The sequence below is a fragment of the Copadichromis virginalis genome, linkage group LG6 (genome assembly GCF_057382275.1).
Source record: "Copadichromis virginalis isolate Kocher_CV1m ecotype Utaka linkage group LG6, C_Virginalis_male_GT1.1, whole genome shotgun sequence".
Classification (NCBI taxonomy): domain Eukaryota; kingdom Metazoa; phylum Chordata; class Actinopteri; order Cichliformes; family Cichlidae; genus Copadichromis; species Copadichromis virginalis.
This window is the reverse complement of record NC_140623.1, coordinates 34,141,155-34,161,492: the sequence shown is the minus strand read 5'-3', so window position 1 is coordinate 34,161,492 and position 20,338 is coordinate 34,141,155. Positions and strand designations below refer to the sequence as shown.

Below are 20,338 nucleotides of genomic sequence, written 5' to 3'. Positions count from 1 at the left end.
AAGCGGCAGGTCATTTCAAAACACAACTTTTCAAACAGCTCAACCACCACACAAACAAACTGTTTCGTATGGCGTTATTTTTGTGCCACTATTCTTAGCGCACTTAAAAAAAAATTTGCAGGTGCAAGTGTTGCATTTTGAGGAGAAATTTATTTTGAAATGCAAATGCAAAAACTGAGCAACAGGGGCTGCTATCGTGTGTGTGTATGGATAATAGCAAACACCGAAATAAATTTTTTGCACGCAGCAATGAATTTTGTTCACTCAAATTTAGCTTTTCTTCGCTCAAAATAAATTTCTCCTCAAAATGCAACACTTGCACCTGCAATTTTTTTTTTTACGTGCGCTCAATTTCTTCTTTTCGCTCAGAATAGTGGCACAAAAATAACGCCATAGTTTCGGTGTAGTTCTTCTCAAAACTGAGGAGCTAAATGTAAATCTGCGAGAGGAAAAAAAAATGTAACAGAGATGGAGAAATATGTAAGAAAGACTGGACAGGAGACTGAGATAAGAGATCATTTTCAAAAGGTAGGAACTGCTCAGCGAGTGGAAACTTTATAGACAAGAATGTCCTCATTTGTTTTAGATATTGTATCCAGACATAATGCTTTGATAAATTATGTTTTTGTGAAAATATCGCATGAACATTTTCACACTTTTCTCTCTTGTTTAAAGACTCAACATTCAAACCTTTGTAGAAAAATAATTACAGAATGAAACCAAAGGCACTCGTAGGTGCAGTTGACGGTGCAAAACGTTTCACTGACATTTTTGCGATTGTTGGAGAAAACTTACAAACATACAGTACAGCACTGCAGAGTCACACTGCTAGCGATAGAAGATTTAGATAATTTGATAAGCTGAACGCATTCTATACTGTACAGGAGACACAGCACAAGACTGACTGACAATGGTCTACAGCCAATCAGAACGCAGAAAACAATGCAGTGTAAAGAACAACAACCCCAAAACAAAAAAAAACACGCAAAATTGCACAAAAAAATCCAGGAAACAGCAAGACCGCAAAAGGTGAACCGCGTTATAGCGAGGGACCACTGTACTCGGATAAAAGTTTACAGCGACACGCTTTGTTGGACTGGTTACATCTAGAGTAGTGTTACTAGACATGAGGGAGGCATTCTGATGTAACTCTCACCAATAAGTGTATTCCTTAAAATGTCAAACTATGCCCTTTAAAGATGGATAGCTTTTAAATCATCATGATAATAAAATAGGTATTCTTAAAGTGCTCAAAAGAGGCGTAATTTTAGCTTTTTCCTTATTAATAATTTAGTTCCTCTTGAGAAACTACAATTTATGTGTACAATATTTCTAAAGCGTCCACATGCATGACAAACCTGACATTTTTCTTAGGAGACAGACAAGTTAAGTTACTTATAACTTAGAATTGCATTAAGTACTGTATAAATGATTAAATGTTAAAACTGATGATGTGTAAGTGAGACAAAACTTGCTAAAGTTTTTTCTTTTCAAGCTGATGGATCTTTCCCTTTACTAAAGACATATTAGTATGTAATGACTACACATATTGAGTCAGATATGTGTAGAGAGTCCAAAATTCAAATATACTCCAGTCAGTATGGAAAGTATAGTGTAATCCTAACAAAGTGACATTGGTTATACTGCAGCTGAGCAATGTCAGCTGGTAGGTGCAGTTCAAACTCCAGAAACTCAATGATTGTTTTGTCTTTCAAATTGTTTCCTTATGTAAGTTCAACACAACATATTCTCTCTGGCTCAGCTTAAGGGATGACCTCATTCTCACGCCCACACACTACTGCCTGCATCACGAATCCCAGGGAAAGTCTGAATTAAGGAGAGAGGTGGGGCAGCAGAAGAAGAAAGAGAAGAAAGGGACGTGGAAACGTTGACTTCACTGTTGCTTCTGTGGTGCCGTGACCTCATTTTGCTGAGACATAGAAAGACATTTTTAGCCAGATTCTGCCCTTAAAGCTTGATGTCAGTGTTTCTGTGAGCTTTTACCACACGAAGAACGCCCTTGCAGTTGGTGCAGGTTCCTCGGAGGTAGACATACGAGTTCTGGCTGACCTCGTAAATCGACTGGGCCTTACAGGACACACACTCAAGATACACAATGGGAATGTGGCCGCTTTGGACGAGCACCTGTTACAAAAACAGACATGCAGGGATGCAGTCACCAAGATCTGAAAAGAGAACGTTTAACCACCTGAAAAGAAAACGTTATATATGTGCACATTTGGCTTAAATCTGATGTATGTATATGAATATGCACAATCTTTAAGGAAAAAAAAACAAAACTGTTTCCCCCAATTGTTATTGAACTATTATTTAAAGAAAAGTTCGTGTTTAATCCTTTTTTATTTACTTGCATTTCTAAACAGTGATCAGCACACAGAACAAGAAGTCTTGGACCACAAATCTGCAGTCTGCACTGGAACCCTCAAAATATTTGCCATGGTTCATTATTACAATAGGAAACACTTGTGTCATGCCATGTTATGGCTGGATCACAACAGCTTTTTTGTTCACATTTCTTTTCTTCTTGCTCTGCCTTACACTTTAAGCTCCCTTTCCCCTCTCTTTAAACCACTTTTCTTCTGATTGGCTGCCCCAAAGTTAGAAAAGCAGAGGGCTGTACGACAAAGTGAGATGAATTTCTTACAGAGAAATGTTGAGCTTAAATGTCCTAAAAGTAGCCCTATTTTTACCTCGCTAAATCACTGTGGTAACTTGTGCCGAACACATAAACTGGAAACAGTTATGTTCAAAGTTTAAAATCGGCTAGTAGCGTTTTGTTGTTTCTTTTATTATATCCACCAAGAAGATTGTTTTTGAGGTGTGTTTGCAGCTGTGTCATTCTTACCGTCTGTAAACACAATAGCTCAAACAATTTTAAGAAAGTACTATATAAAGATTTAAAATATCATGTCCCATCTGACCTCTCATTCAAGGTAAACAGACTGATCTCAAGGTGAAAGTGATAATAATACTATGCAGAACTATTTACTATTAAAACTATATTTCACACTTCCATTGTTTGTATTAATAACATAGAGGCATATGGGGAGTGATATATAGGAATTCTTAATACCATATTACGTTGGACCTCGCACCTCAAACTTATATAAAATGTCTTTTATCTTTAAAATTGTACTTAAAACGCTACCGCCTTTGTTTGTATTGGCAACATTTAGGAAATAATGCAGGTATATGTGGATTCTAAACATCACATTATAGTTTGCATCCAGCCTTTGAAGTGCCTTTCTTTCAAGTTGACCCCAAAATGTTTTGTATCTTCAAAGAAACTATTTATATCCACATTAATAAAAACTAAAATCCCATATTCAAAATTATGTCAAGTATATTAAAATGGGTTTCAGCATTGTAAATAACAAAAGCCTGCCGCTTGCACTTGTTTTAACTGCACTACAAACATCTTAAAGTATGTTTAAAAAGAACAAAGTAAAGAAAATGAACATAATATAATGAATATATAAAATAAAATACACTTCTAAGTAAATATTGGCCAGACACTGAGCTGTCTTGGCGAAGGTTTGCACTCTCTGATTGCTTCTTGTTTACAACATGTTTTAAATGCAACGTAGAGTCTCTGCTGGGCGAGTGCATATTATATGTGCAACTTGTTAAACTGTACCTTACTAACATCACAAATCATGCCAACTTGTAAAGATACAGCTGTGGAAACGGTGTATGTCACTGAAACATTCATGTATCCATTTGATAATGCAGAACGTGTGTAAATGTTAAAGTTTAAATGTATCCAGTAAAAATCTCAGAGCTCCCATCTGCTGTCATCAATTTAAATAAGCTGTTAAAATAAAGAGCCAAGATCTTATTCAGCATTAAAACAATTAACTTTAATTAAAATGTTTAGTTTACCGTTCTATACACTAAATCTCTAAAAGATTAATGATTTTCTGAGCATTAATCTCTTGTTTTATTTTCAACACTGTTGTATTTTATTGCTAAATCTTTATGTCATTTATAGATTTTTATCACTACTTTATCATTATCTGATAATGTCTCTGAGCAGGCAGCACTCATAGGGATCATTTTGTGTGACCCATGAAACCCCACATTTATATGAGTGTGCACAGAATTGGAAGCAGAAATCCTGGATTAACACAGCTGTTGATAACTGCTGTTTTGATACTCATCATCTTTAACTAGGGTTTTAGATATTGTTGAGCCAGCTCATGCAGAGAATATTCAGAATAACATTCTGAATATTCAGAAGTATTCAGTTTTAAGCTGTCTGAATGCTGAACATTTGGGCTTATAGAGACTAATTGCAAACGTTGGTCATGTTTAATATGTGAATCAACCATTTCAACAGTACATATGGCAAAAAATTAAATTATTTTTCTAATATAACTAATTAATATCTTTCACCAGTGATCAATTAACCAAAAGTTGTGAAACATTTTTTAGAAGAAGCATTATTAATAAGTATTAATAGAAAGAAACTGGGAAAGCTGAAAATATAAAGACCGAGAAAAATCTGTGTATAACTTAATGACAATTGACTTTTCTGATGCTATTAATGTGTATTTAATATGTATATAAAAGGAGACTTACAGTCTGTGTGGTGGACTCTGGTGCCAGGCCGTCTTTGCTTATGGTCAGTTTGAAAGTGTATTCAACCTCAGCCTCCAGCTCTGAGCCAGAGATCCCCAGCACAGGGCCGCTGGAGCCCAGGCCGAAGTTCAGGGTGGAGCAGTGCTCTGGACCCTGAAAAGAAGAAATTTGCAGCAATTTTTTATTTATGTTGTCTGTCTGTCAAGTTGTACAAAATCCTGTTCCACACAGTCTCAAATTCATTCCAACAAACACACTTGTATTTGTAAACTATGGCCCAAAATAATTGGGGAGAGATTAAGGGAAAGCCGACCTACAAAAATAAGTTTCCAGTACTTGTTTCAAATAAATCGCCGACCCGACAGCATCAGGAAGGCTGTTCCAAAGTTTGGGTGCTACAGCAACAAAAGTCTGATCACTTTTGGGGTTGTAGCAGAACATGGTGCATGCAACTATTAAGAGATCTCGACCAGATGATCTGAAAATCTGAGGTCTCAGTAGCTCCAATAAATAAGCAGGGGCCTGTCCATGTTGTCAGTTGTTAATAATGGGATGTTAAAGTGGATTCTTAAGCTCATTAGAAGCCAGTGACGGGAAGAGAGAATACGTGTGATATGAGAGTGCTGCCTTGTTTTTTAGCAGCCTTGTTGCTGTGTTGTTCACCAATTGGTGACGAGAGCTCTGATAGATACTTGTGAAAAGCAAGTTACAATAATAATGGCTGGAATAAGGGTAAGAAACACACCAACGTGGTCAATTATTAATTGGTGGCTTGGATTTTTCAGTAGTACTAAAAGAGGCTGTATCAGAGGTTTGTGCTGCCCGTGGGTTCCCATCAGCACAGGCACGGACAGAGACCGGGTAGAGCAGCAAACAGACTTTTATTGGTGAGTGTTCACACATACTGCATAAACTAAAACCCTGTGTGCTCCACTGGAGCTTGCCTGGCATGGCGAGGCACACTCAACTCTAAGCAAAGCTAAAGGAATATCTTCTCCTAAGTTTGGACAAAAGCCCACCATCATCTATGAGTCTCAGCATGTGTGTCATCTGGTTTCAGCATGCTACTGCATAAAAGGAGAGGTTGATTAGCCAGCTTGCAACAGGTGAGTCAGTCACCTGGCACTGCTCCCATACCATTCTGCCCAACCTGTTCTCCTGCAGCTGAGCTAAAAACCACAGACCATTACCACAAGGATAAAGTCAATCAAATACTCAGTAAATACACTTCCTGTTAACATTAAAATGAGTTTTTTTTTAAAGTCCAACCTAATCTTGCACTTTCATGTATTTGATATGTATAAAATTGCTTATCCAACTTTTAAGTCCCAGGAAACGAGGAAAGTACCAGGAACTAGTGCAGGAGTGCAGGGGAAGGGGCTGGAAGACTTTCTATGAGCCCATAGAAGTGGGTTGTAGGGGCTTTGCAGGACGATCACTCTGCAAAGCCCTAGGGCGGCTGGGCGTGGCCGGGGCAGCCAAGAAGAGGGCCATCCAGGCTGTGAGTGAAGCGGCAGAGAAAGCCACAAGGTGGCTGTGGATCAAGAGGGCTGATCCGTGGGTAGCTACTGGTACGCAAGTCGGGGCTTGATCACCCCCGGCTGGGTCGCCTGGGCGAGGGTGTATGATGTTGTGAGACCCGAAACACCTGATGACCCTAGGATACATCACTGAAGATGCGTACCAGTGCATCCAGGAGATGTGTCTTTATAGTTAAACTCTGGCTGAGCCAGTGACGCCTAGGAAGAGTCTAGGTGACAACCAAGAAAGTTTGGTGACGACTGGAGAGACAGATGACAGCTCGGAAAGACGGCTCCAGGGGCAGGGTGGGCTAGCATCCCGGTCTGCAGTTTTCGTGAGAAAGCACCCCAAAAAGCTACGGAAAGCCCTAAAGAAAGATACCCCCAGGAGATCCCGAGAGGGGGGGAGGATGAGGTCTCCAATCGGACGGACTTAAGGTTAACGACCAACGCAATGGAAAGGACTACGAGTAAGACATGTATCTGCGGCAAGCTGTGTAAGAACCAGCGTGGCCTAAAGGTCCATCAGGCTAGAATGAAATGTTTGGAGCGGGAGAGTGAGGTGCAACGCACAGGTCCTGAACCTGGTGAGACGCAGGAGGAGCCCGGCCAGGAGGCACCCCACAGAGCCCAGTCCCTCCATGCACTGGACTCTTCCAATCCAAGCAGTGTAGTTCCACAACAGCGGATTAAGTGGCCCCCAGCCAGCAGCCGGAACGAGTGGCAGAAGTTTGATGAGGATGTCTCCAACATCATACAAGCTGTGGCCAAAAGAGATGCCGACAGCAGGCTTAAAACAATGACCACCATCATAGTCAGCTACGCCTCAGAAAGGTTCGGCCTGATCGAGAAGTGTAACAACAAGACCCCTTACACCATGAACCGCAGGGCCATGAAGATTCATCAACTGCGCCAGGAGCTCAGGAGCCTTAAGAAGCAGTTCAAGAACGCTGATGCGGAGGAGAAGCAAGCTTTAGAGGAACTGCATAACATCTTGCGGAAGAAGTTGATTACCCTCCGTAGAGCAGAATGGCACAGAAGGCGAGGAAGAGAGAGAGCCAGGAAACGTGCAGCTTTTATTGCTGATCCCTTTCGCTTTTCCAAACAATTGCTTGGGGTTAAGCGAAGTGGGCAGTTGGAGTGCTCAGCAGAGGAGGTGAATAACTTCCTTCATGAGACAATGAGTGACCCATTGAGGGAACAAGACTTGGGACCAAACAAAGCTCTCATCAACCCTGCCCCACCATCAGCAGAGTTCAAGTTGACGGAGCCAAGTTTGAAGGAGGTGTGTGAGGTCATCAAAGCAGCCCGCTCAGCATCCTCCCCAGGTCCCAGTGGCGTACCCTACCTTGTCTATAAGCGCTGCCCAGAGCTGCTTCGCCACCTGTGGAAGATCTTAAAGGTGATATGGCGGAGAGGGAGAGTTGCTGATCAGTGGAGGTGCGCAGAGGGAGTCTGGATTCCCAAAGAGGAGGATTCGAAAAACATAAACCAGTTTCGGAGCATCTCGCTATTGAGCGTGGAGGGGAAGGTGTTTTTTAGCGTTGTCTCCCGGAGATTGACCGAGTTTCTCCTTAGAAACAATTACATTGATCCATCAGTTCAGAAGGGGGGGATCCCAGGAGTTCCTGGTTGCCTAGAGCACACTGGTGTAGTTACACACCTTATAAGAGAAGCCCATGAGAACAGAGGCGACCTAGCTGTATTGTGGCTGGACCTGACTAATGCGTATGGGTCGATCCCACACAAACTGGTTGAGCATGCTTTACACCTCCACCATGTTCCCAGCAAGATCAAGGACCTGATCCTGGACTATTATGCCAATTTCAGGCTTAGGGTCACTTCTAGGGCAGTTACTTCAGACTGGCACCGACTCGGGAAAGGTATAATAACAGGCTGTACCATCTCAGTTACGCTCTTTGCCCTGGCAATGAACATGGTGGTAAAGGCTGCGGAGGTGGAGTGCAGAGGGCCGTTAACAAGGTCAGGTGTTCGTCAGCCCCCTATCAGAGCCTATATGGATGACCTCACCATTACAACATCATCAGTTCCCGGGTGTAGGTGGATCTTGCAAGGTCTTGAGAGACTCATCTCATGGGCAAGGATGAGTTTTAAACCTTCCAAGTCAAGATCGATGGTACTGAAGAAGGGCAAGGTGACGGACAAGTTCCGGTTCTCAATTTCAGGAACCATTATTCCATCCATAACGGAACAACCAGTTAAGAGCTTGGGGAAACTCTTTGACTCCAGCCTGAAAGACTCTACTGCTATTCAGAAGGCAAATGAGGAGCTGGGAGCGTGGCTTATTAAGGTGGATAAGTCCGGCCTGCCTGGAAGATTTAAAGCCTGGATCTACCAGCATTCAATCCTGCCCCGAATCCTGTGGCCCTTGCTTGTCTATACAGTTCCAATAACTACTGTGGAATCCCTTGAAAGAAAGATCAGTGGCTTTCTTCGTAAGTGGCTGGGACTTCCCCGCAGTCTCACCAGCGCTGCCTTGTATGGGACAAGCAACAGCGTGCAGTTACCCTTCAGTGGTCTCACAGAAGAGTTCAAGGTGGCTCGCACACGAGAAGCCCTACAGTACAGAGATTCTAAAGACTGCAAGGTGGCATTAGCAGGTATTGAGGTAAGGACAGGAAGAAAGTGGAAGGCTGAGAAGGCAGTTGAGGTGGCGGAGTCACGCCTAAGGCAGAAAACACTGATGGGGGTCTTAGCAACAGGGGGAGCAGGCTTGGGGTATGTCCCAAAGGCCCAGGTCAGCAGGGCACAGGGAAAGGAGAGACGCCAGCTACTCCAGGAAGAGGTCCGAGCAGGTGTGGAGGAGGAGCGAGTAAGTAGAGCTGTAGGCCTTAAGCGGCAGGGAGCATGGACAAGGTGGGAGAGCACCTTGCAGCGCAAGGTCACCTGGGCAAACATCATGCAGGCAGACTTCCACCGGATCCGATTCCTAGTGCAGGCAGTATACGACACTCTGCCAAGCCCAGCAAACCTCCATCTGTGGGGAAAGAGCGAGACACCTGCCTGTCCCCTGTGCTCTGGAAGAGGGACCCTAGAACACCTCCTTAGCAGCTGCCCAAGGGCCCTGGCCGATGGTCGGTATCGTTGGCGGCACGACCAGGTGCTCAGAGTAGTTGCTGAAAAGATTGCCTCAGCAATCAGCACCAGCAAGCATCATCATGCTCCGAGGAAGGCAATCTCTTTTATTAAGGCTGGAGAGAAACCCCAGGTGCGCCCACATTTGTCAACTGGCCTCCTCAACACAGCCTCTGATTGGCAGCTACAGGCTGACCTGGGTAAACAACTAAAGTTCCCTCAGAACATTGCAAAAACATCACTCCGGCCAGACATGATAATTATTTCTGAGGCCTCAAAACAGCTGATCATGCTGGAACTCACAGTGCCCTGGGAAGAGCGGATTGAGGAGGCCAATGAAAGGAAACGAGGAAAGTACCAGGAACTAGTGCAGGAGTGCAGGGGAAGGGGCTGGAAGACTTTCTATGAGCCCATAGAAGTGGGTTGTAGGGGCTTTGCAGGACGATCACTCTGCAAAGCCCTAGGGCGGCTGGGCGTGGCCGGGGCAGCCAAGAAGAGGGCCATCCAGGCTGTGAGTGAAGCGGCAGAGAAAGCCACAAGGTGGCTGTGGATCAAGAGGGCTGATCCGTGGGTAGCTACTGGTACGCAAGTCGGGGCTTGATCACCCCCGGCTGGGTCGCCTGGGCGAGGGTGTATGATGTTGTGAGACCCGAAACACCTGATGACCCTAGGATACATCACTGAAGATGCGTACCAGTGCATCCAGGAGATGTGTCTTTATAGTTAAAATCCAACTTTTAAGTCCCAGAGTAGCTTAAAAAAACATATTTGATAAGAGTTTAAATATATTTGATTATTTTATCTACAGACAAACATGGGGAAAAAGTAAAGAGGTACCCGCAAACGACAAAGTTACATTTAATTTTTAAATGCATCCAGTTAAACGTTTCAGAGCTCTGATGTGCACCCACACTTTAGAAACACATGTAAATAGCAGCACTGTGAGCACAGTCAGCACGGAAATAACTGACGTGAATTGAAATGTTTATTTTAAAACTCTGAGTGACAGGTTCCGAGATTACTGATTTTCTGCACCATTAATATTTTTTCTTATTTGCAACAGTGTTGGATTTTACTTTATGGTTAATTTTTATATTCTTTACACCTTCTCGCCATTTTATCGTCATCATTATCTGATAACGTCTCTGACTGGAGCAGGCAGCACTCATAAAGATCATTTTGTGTGCCCGAACAGTCGCCTGACCTGAAAAACATCCGTTTTTATGTGAGCGTGCACAGAGCCTGAAGCAGAATGGCCTGTGTTGAACTTCATTCGTTGTATACCACTCATCGCAAGACAAAGTGTGGATAACAACGGTACAAATGTATTTCTATAGAAGAGCAGTTCAAGTTTAGTGTTTAGTAGACCCACACAAGTTCTCCTCCATGGCTGAAAACACAACATCTTTTTAATGACTGTAATACTGTGTGTGCCGAGTTTATTTCCCATCCTGTAAGCAGCACAAACTCCTAATTTTCACAACTGTAGTTGTATGGTAAATTTTGTAACACAACTTAAATAGTCACCAAGTGAACAGCCAAGTAAAAATGGTCACAGATGTTATATTTGATTTTGTGCGCTGTATTTAAGAAACAAAGCAAAGATCCGCTGCCATGTAAAATGTAGCTTATAAGATGATTTGTCAGTTATTTCATCTTTTATTAACCACCTCTGTCATCATGTTCAATTGTGTTTGTATTCAAGGTCAGGAATGTTGTGTTGAACACTTCAAGACCTGGGATCTTGTTAATTCCTCTTTCAGTCTTTGAACTGAGTGTCTTTTTTTAATCAACAGTACTGCACAACTGTGTGTGAGTGTGTGTATGTGTTTATGTGGACTGTGTAATTGTCAGGGTGGGGAGCAAAGCACCAGCTGTGGAATGCATAGTTTATCTCTAAACACTTACATAACCCTTTAAATGCCTATGTGCTCAGATGGACACCCGTACATCTCTGCACAACTATCTTTGCGATCACCTCGTTGGCCCTGTACTTCTCTAACATTTGTCATATTGACATACTGGCCTGGCCCAAATATCCTCACCTTCAATTGTCTCATTCAAAAGTTCTTCACTAAAACTGGTCCTCATGAAAATGGAAATACAACTATGCACACAAACTCTTCTGGACACTCCCATCCCACTGGGTCTTATATTGCGGGTTTTTTTGCTGCTCCGGCAGAATGTGTTCCCGCCCAGCCAAGAAAGCACTAAGTGTGAAAAACACTAAATGGACACACACATCAGCATACACTCAACTCAATTTAACACAACGCACACAACCTATCCTAAGAAAATTTCTCTTTTTCACACCAATCCTGAAGGTATTTGCAGTGTTTGGGACTGTTATGTAATCCCTGTTTTATGAATTCACTCTTAAAAACTGCAATAAAAATTTCTGAGAGCAAAGTTTGTGTAATACTCTTTAGGGCTGTTCGATATAACGATATATATCGGATGATGATATAAAAACATCTATGGTTTCATTTTACGCTATCGTTTGTTCCGTGGTGTCGCAAAATAAACTGTTTACGGCAATATTTTTTCATTATTTTGATGGTCACTGTAGTGGCCATATTAATTTCTTAAAGTTCTCTCTTTCTCTTATATTTTATATAACCACACTACAGACAGACAAGCGTTTGTTTTTATGCGTTGTCGTTAGCAACAACGACGGTAAAACCACCGCGTGTCCGCTTGTTCCACATAAACTTTTAACAATAGAGCTCAAGATCCTGTTGAGACTTTTCAAAATAAACTGAATCACGTGAAAGATGCAGAATATTTACGGATGAGAAGCAAAAAAAGAGCCGCCAGGTGCTAAAAAATAAACCTTAGACTGAAACGTTAGAACAGGCTTTTCCCCGCAGCACGCTGTGTAATAAATACTCACAAAGAAAACGGCGGCCGTTACAACTTATGTCTAAAAATGTATCGTTTCATGCATCGGTTAAAACACTCGACTCCAGCTACATGACACGCAGCTGGAAACACTTCACGCTAGTCGAGCTGGCCGAGATTCACAGAATTTACAGAAAATGTTACATTTTTGTGATTTATATCGTTATCGGACGATAGATGTCTTAATATCGGGATATGAGATTTTGGTCATATCGCACAGCCCTAATACTCTTACTTATTAGACTTAAAAAAAAAAAAAAAAAAAAAAAGGCAAAACAAAGAAACCTAAGAGACATGACGGGACACTGTTGTCTGACCAGCAGGGCAAGGACAGTTGCGTTTTAGACACAAATGTAATGCATGACACTAATACCTTATCTGCTACAATAAGGTTGCTCCACGACATGTCAATTGTTATCAACAGAATGACCAACAACAGGCCAAAGCAACCTAGTTACTCCCTGTCCTTACCTTTGAGGTGTTTTGACATTCCCAGTGGTAGTGGAGTAGTGATTGTCTGCTTTGGTCCATGTTAGGGTCATACGACTTTTCTGCACTGAGCTGCAGGTCTTGTGTTCTTGACCACACCCTGTAGGTGCCTCCTTCTATAATCGGCACCAGCCTAAAAAGAAAAAGGGTTCAAATTAAGCAAGAAATTCCTTGCAATCTCTTATGCAGAACTGAACTGATTCTGCATTTCATTGACACAGTAAAGTTAGAGCTATGTTTCTACAATTAATGCATATAAAAATACTTAAGTAGAGAAATGTGGAATAAGAAACTAATAAGAAAACCTCAACAGTACGTTGTGCGGAACTACATGTAAAGCAAGTACTGTACTTTTTTCTACTGTAAGTTTTTCTTTCGCAGTTTAGGTTTACATTTCTGCACTGTTAGCTTACTTCTTCTTAGTCACACGTTTTCCTGCTGTTCTCATTTCTTTGTCACTTCCTGTGATGTTTAAGTCACATCTTAAAATTACAGTATCAGTACTCTTGTGAAATAGTCAATGTCCTCTGCTCTCCAAGCCTCTAGTCCCTGTTCTTTAAAGTCCTTTTTTATTATTATATCACTTTACCATCCATCTCTCACCTTTCTGTTCTTAACCTCCTCTGGGATGTGCAAATTATTTCATTTAAATATCAGCTTAGTCTGTTCTACCATCAACAGCATCTAAACTCCTTTATACCAGCCACTATCCCCAACCTATCTCCAACACAGTGAATAGATCCCCATATTTGATTTAGAAGACAGAAGAACGAAAGAAGAAAATGGGAAATTTAAGAGGGTAAAAAAAAAAAAAAACCCTCCAAAACCATTTTTATTTTATGTTCAGGGACCATATCGCTGCACTTTTCAAGGATAAATTGGAAAGAAATTCATATATTTGAACATGTAGGATCAATAACGCATAAGAAACAACGTGAGCAGAACACCAACAGCACCTCTCTCCAATCATGCTGTGAAGGGAGGAAACAGACTCGTTTTCAGTGAATGTCACAAAGACATTCAAGGAAATATTAATGGAGTCATTTCCTTAAATTTGGTTATTAAATTTGATTTGAGATAGACTGTTGTATTTATTTATTCTTGGACTCTACCAGAGTAGCTTTGCACGATTCACAGTTCAAAACAACAGATTTGCACAGCTGGTACATGGGGCAACTGTGCTAACAGCCAGAGCTGTCTCACAGAGACAGAATCTATTATAATAATATGTTTGGAAAACATGTCACATGCTGAAATCAGGGTAAATAATGAAAAAAGGATCGACATCACAGAAAAAAACTTATATGAATGCTTGGTTACTATTTTTTCTACTGACCTAGTGGAGACGATGCTTAAATGCAGACAGGCAGCCTTCCTCAGAGGCACACCTTCATACGACAGAGAAAACACTAATGTGTAGTTCCCTGCTGCCAAAGCCATCTTAGGCAACGACAGCTGCAGCCGCCGCATGTCCACCTCCACCGGCAGACGAATCGTAGCTCCGGGGGTCACTGATTGGTCCTTCATGATTTCACTATCGCAAGAGGATCCTGAGAAAATCTGCCAGAGGTACTGAGCTCCGTAGCGTATGCAGCCTTTCAGATCCACATTGGCCTCTACCAAAGCGGGTTGGAAGCGCCAGATGGACAAGCGTGGAGCTTGAACCACATGGACTTCTGGTTCCTCACACTCTAACACACTGATGTTTACTTCCACCTGCGCCAACACCCAGCTCACCATGTTACTGCAGTTTACCTACCAAGGAACAGAAACAAGCTCATAAAATCACAGTACTTAGGTTTATTTCTTTAAAAAAAAAATGCTGTATCTTCTAACAGATACAGATAGAACGGAATTCAAAGAAACATACTTGCACCAGATAGTGTCCTTTGTGTCTGTACTCATATCCCACAGTTGTGGTGTTTGTACGAATGGGAGCAGAGCCATCGCCAAAGTGCCACAAGCACACCACAGGATAAGATACGGGGAGGATGTAGGCTCTAAATTTCACCGTCTTATTAATGAGAGTATTCCTTGGCACAGCATTCAGATCTGCAGACTTCAGCACATTCTGTACCAATATCCACTTGGTGACTTCCTGACCTTGCAGACTGTTGAAAACCTTCAGGTGAATGGTCAAATTACCTGGTTCTTCTGGAGTGTAGTGTGCCTGGAATGATGTGATTCAGTGAGATACAGCAAACCACTGCCTGTTATACTGTGATATTTATGTCGATATTATGAAAATTTTAATATGCAACCAAGTTTACCTCTTTGCCGATATGTGATGACTTGTGATGGTGCAGATCAAAAGTCCACAGATAAGTAACAGAACTGCCCGCCAATATTTTGGCCACAAACATTTTATTTTCACCAACTGCGATTGCATCTGAGATTCCTTCAATGGAGAGCCCATGTACCAGCTCCATCACCTCAACATGGAGATTGATTCTCTTAGAACTGACCTGGACAGAGAGACAAGGCAAACAAATATGGGAATTGTGCCGATTTGATTAACATATTTAATAAATAATTAGTGCTGTCAGCGTTAATCTCGTTAAAATGACGTTAACGCCATAACTGCATTAACGCGGCAAATCTCCGTTAGCGAGTTAGTGCGGATCGCCCCGTGCATGGGGCTGCACGGCGTCAACGCGTTAGCACGGTTAGCTCGTTAACGCGTTAGCACGGTTAGCTCGTTAACGCGTTAGCGCAGTGCAGCCCCATGCACAGGGCCATCCGCACTAACTCGCTAACGGAGATTTGCCGCGTTAATGCAGTTATGGCATTAACGTCATTTTAACGAGATGAACGACAGCACTATAAATAATTTATTTCTTATTTCTGCATGAAATCAATACATGGTATTAGTTTTAACATAATGCTGGTATGATATATGTTTCTACAGTCCAGTTAGCATAAGTAATTTTGATTATTCTACTTTGCCCCTTATAGTGCAGCGCAAAACATTCAAAAACTCCCTGATAAACATGAAAAAACAGAAAAATGCTGTCACTGACTCTATAAAGGGCACTATGTTGAAAACTTATATGATATACTTCCTAGATGAACACATTTGGGACATTAAAAAAGGTGATGATGGGGACTGAATTTCAAGTGACAGTAGAGCTGGGCGATATGAGATTTTTTCATATCACGATATGTTTTTTTCATTTCAGGCGATAACGATATATATCACGATATAAGCCAAATAACTATATTTGTAAGATTTAAATGTGCCGTTGCTCACAAGTAAAATGTGAAATAATCAGCAGCTTGTTTTTATTTAAATATTTATTTCCCATAATAAGTTCGACAGGGTAGATGTACTTAAGGAACATGAGACTTTTTCAGATAGATAAAGGCAAATATTGCAAACTACACAAAAGGCAGCCGCTAAAGCGTTTAAGTTTCAAAATAGAACAAACGAAACAACTACTAAATTGTCAATTCCACTTAGAAACAAAATATTAATTCTAAAAATAAATCTTAGTTTGTTTTACAGAAGAACAGACAAAACTGACTAACTTTTGTCAATATCAAATAAACTGAGAACTAAAAGGAAATTCTCAATCTCTCCTTGTTGTATAGCTTAGCTTTTCAAACAGTTTTAACAGTTACTTTAGTCTGACAAAAGCCGAATGACGAATTAGCGCTTCCAGTCAGAGACTGAGGCTACGTCCACACGTACACGGGTATTTTTGAAAACGGAGATTTTCCGTTTTCGTTTTAAAAAATAATCCCGTCCACACATAAAGGCAGAAATGAAGGAAAACGCTGCTATGAACATGCCAAAGCAGCAGGTGGCGCTAGATTCCTAACCGTGAAGAAATGTTGGCCAATCAGAAGTCTAGAAGCCTCGGTGGGAAAAAGTAAACAAAGCTGCGGCATAGAAGCAGAACAGAGTCGTATGTGTGGACGGACAGTAACTGTGTGTATATGTAAGCATTTAAACACTGCAGAGAGTAGAATTAACAGTAACAGTATTGTAGAAATTCATTTCACCGAAAGAATAACGTGGCGCACAGTGTGACGCATGCACCAGTTTATTGTATTTCCAGACTTGCTTTCGGCACAATTTACAGTGCACGCTACTCTGTTTTTTGTCAGACTTGAAATAGCCGAAATACCTTCACACTACGGAACTTCTTTGGCTCTTCCGTTCGACAATCTCTCCGGCATTGGAACCATCATCTGTTTTCTCTTCTGTAACCTTCGGTCACGCTCGGTTGATTTTTCTAGTCGGCACACTCATTTCCTCCATTACGCGCTGGCTCCATTACCCGCTGGCTGCTTCCCAAACAAACACACGTGCGGCTTGGCACTTGTGCTGTACGTAACAAGTCACGCGACGTGACGCTGCGGCTGTGATTGGTTCGGCTCTGCGCTACTTAATTTGGATTGGCTGACCTTTTTTTTTTTTTTTTTTTTTAAGAGGACAAGAGCGGCGAGGTCTATCGCGATAGCTTAATTTCTCTATCGAGTAAAAGTTATATCGCGATACATATCGTTATCGTTCTATCGCCCAGCTCTAAGTGACAGTATTTTATTTAGTATCTGTTTAAATATATGTTTTATCTCATATCTTGAGTAAAACTGACTTGTTCTTACAATGTACATTATCTAACCTTTTCCTTTACGTTACCTGGTTGTGAGCAGTGAGATTGGCATTGTATGTTCCCACCCTGCTGAATACGTGGCTGTAGTTCTGATTAGGCTTAGCGTAAACAGTTGCATCGCCACTGATGCTGAGAATCAGTTCAACGTCCGAACCTGCTGCCATGGAAATAATGAAGTCCACCTTTTCATTCACTGCTACAACGTTCTTACTTGCCTTAAAGTCCAACTTATCAATCCTTTCCTGAACAAAGAATTCCTTTGAAAACACTTGCGAGCTGACACCATTGGTGGCATTCAAAGTAACAGTGGCTATCTTTGGCTCCTGAAAAATTACAGATGTTTTCTTTCCTGTTTCTGTTTTTCCATCCAGCAGCCATGTCCATGTCACATTGGTTCCTGTCACTACCTTCCCCTGTAGAAAGATGCTGACACCCGTTGCTATGTAACGGTCCTGAGTCCCATTAGTGACTGAGAAGATTAGGCCAGAAATTACTTCCTGGACACTGACACGCTTTGACACAGTCTTTGAGCTAACTTCATTAAAGACCTCAACAGTTACTTGTTTTTCCCCAATAGTGTTGAAGGTGTGGGTCTTCCCGGGCATATTCCACTGCAGAGCATGCCCATCTACAGACCAACGATACTGTAGGTCTGAGCCTTCTGTAGTCAGTACTGTGAGATTTACTGAGACATTGACTGCCACTGGGTTTTTGCTGATCTGAAGGTGCACATCTCCGGCTGGTTCTAGAAAGCGGATGGTTCTGTTGATAGAGAGCTGGCCCAGAAGGTTGGCTGCCCAGAGTAAGATGATACAAGGACCAGGCTTGGGAAAATTCAGTTGAACGGTTTTCCCAGTTTTGTTGAATGAGCTGTCAGGATCTAGCTCTCTGATGATGTTCCAAGTAAAGGTCATGTTGGTGCCCTCCTTTAATCCAGCTTGAAGTTTGAGACCTCGGTTTGTAGGGAAGCAACAACCATCCAATCTGGTGCCTCCCTCTCTGCCAGTCTCCTCTGCCAAAATCTGCAGCCCCTCCAACTCACGTTGGACAAACAGGAAGATATTTGCTTGTGCTGTTCCTACATCATTCTCTGCCGTCACAATGATGTTGAAAGTCCCAACTGAACGAAAGGTGTAATACATCTTGTAGGTCCCTGGGATTGAGGTACAGTGGTCACACAGTATCCAAGAGAACCGCGCATTTAACCGATCGCCGTCTGCCATTTGGGCTTCAAAGGTGACTGACTCGTTGAGAGGGACTTTTACCAAGCTTGCATTGACTCTCAACCCACTGATTGGTGCAATCACAATAACTGTTAAAGTAGTATCATTCTGACTAACTGTGTTGGCTGCTTTCAACGTGATATTGTATTTTCCAGAGATGTTGTAGGTATGAAGGACATTCTGTCCTGTAAGCTGATTTCCATCTCCAAAGTTCCAGGTGTAAGTGACATTGGAGGCCAATGAAGAACTGATAAAAGTGTATGGTGCTCCAAGTGTCAAATTATTATACTTTGTGCCATTATGCTGAATGACAATTGGTCCAATGGGCATCAGAACCTCAATGACAGCACTAGCATTACTGCTGGAGATGTTATTGAAAACATTTACCGTCACCATGTAGAGACCTGGGTTCTTAAATGCTGTCACCATACTCCCTGAACCATGAATGAGCACAGGGTCTTCCTCTTTACCAAAGTCCCACTGATAACTGTAGTTAAATTGAGGTTCAGCTCTAACCCAGAATTGTATTTCGTCTCCCACAGCATAATGGGATTTCTCAGGGGTAAGGCTGATGTTGGTCAAAGCTGGCTGCACACACACCCAGGTGAAGAAATTGGCCTTGGTGGTCTTGTTCAAACCAGTGGAAAGGAGCAAGGAAAGGTGGTAATTCCCACTTGCCAAATAAGTGTGAGAGACTCTGGGGTTGCCACGGTGTGTCTCGTTGGGACTTCCGTCCCCAAAGCTCCATTCGTAAAGGTGAGCTGATGCGTTACCAGACACCCAGGCTTGAAAGTTGACAGTGGTCTGCTCTCGGACACATCCGGAAGGCTCCATTCTTATAACTTGGAAGACAAACACCTGAACTGGAAGGATTGTCCATCCAGAGCTTACAGCATTCATAGCAGTCACATTTACTGTATAGTTACCATCTATCGTATAGGTATGTGACACGTTAGGCTCAGACTGAGTATAAATTTTTCCATCACCCATTGCGAATGTCCATGTGATGTTGTTACCCGAACGAAGGTGTGCCCACACCTTTGTGGGACTGTGAAGCTCTGTGGGAGAAGTGCTTTTAGCTGTTAGATCTTCAATCTCCTTATACACAAACATCTCAGCACAGGCACTATTAGAGCTGATGGTGTTGTTTACTGAAACACAAACAGTGAAGTTGCCCGACTCTGTAAAGGTGTGCGGCACACGGCGACCTATTTGAGTGACAGAGCCATCTCCAAAGTGCCACTCATAGTGAATTCCATACGGTGTGGGCAAAGGGTGAGCCTCAAAAAAAGCTGATTTGCCAGCGAGGAGAAGTGCTGGCTCCGTCTGTATATTGACATGAGTGAGGATGCTGTAGACGCTCATGTTGATGCTCTTAGTGATGTTCTCATAACGATTGGAAACTGATACCAGTGCGGTGTATATTCCTGAAAAAAAAAAAAGAGGTGGGAATGGGAAAATCATGAAAAAAGAAGATATTTTCTGTACATGTTTGGATCATAAAGTTCTGTGACTCTGTCCACAAACAAATAAAAACATGCATGATTTAAATTTAGCTCAAATTTAACTTCTGGACCTCTTCCAGCTCTTCAGTTATAGTTTTGGATTTTGCTCCACTGAGCTGGCTCAGAGGTCCCAATCTGACCTCTTGCATTTAAGTCTGAAATTTCACCATGCACCTAAAATTTGCCAGTCAGTCTGATAACGTTGGTGTAAAACAGATTGGACTTTGATGTTGAGAATTAAAAAACAGTCTTCAGTGGAAGAACTAGCAGTGTAACGGTCCAGGCGCACAATCAAGAACATGCTTCTTTTGATGTATTCAAAACAGCTGTGAAATGTCCAATATGCATAAGGAGACAGCCCTGAAGGGGAGAGAGGCTTCAAC

At 42.1% G+C, this 20,338-nt stretch overlaps 1 protein-coding gene across 2 annotated transcripts in view; it reads right to left on the bottom strand.

Moving 5' to 3' along the window:
- pkd1a (polycystic kidney disease 1a) overlaps positions 1–20,338 on the bottom strand; it is a 92,206-nt gene that overhangs the window by 27,288 nt on the left and 44,580 nt on the right. For both annotated transcript variants that reach the window (XM_085460039.1, XM_085460040.1), the window contains exons 19-25: positions 17,254–19,877; positions 14,879–15,073; positions 14,479–14,778; positions 13,945–14,363; positions 12,591–12,741; positions 4,603–4,755; positions 2,005–2,145 (exon numbers count right to left, since the gene is read on the bottom strand). In XM_085460039.1, the coding sequence (XP_085316165.1) occupies positions 2,005–2,145; positions 4,603–4,755; positions 12,591–12,741; positions 13,945–14,363; positions 14,479–14,778; positions 14,879–15,073; positions 17,254–19,877 (3,983 nt within the window). The remainder of the gene's footprint in view (positions 1–2,004; positions 2,146–4,602; positions 4,756–12,590; positions 12,742–13,944; positions 14,364–14,478; positions 14,779–14,878; positions 15,074–17,253; positions 19,878–20,338) is intronic.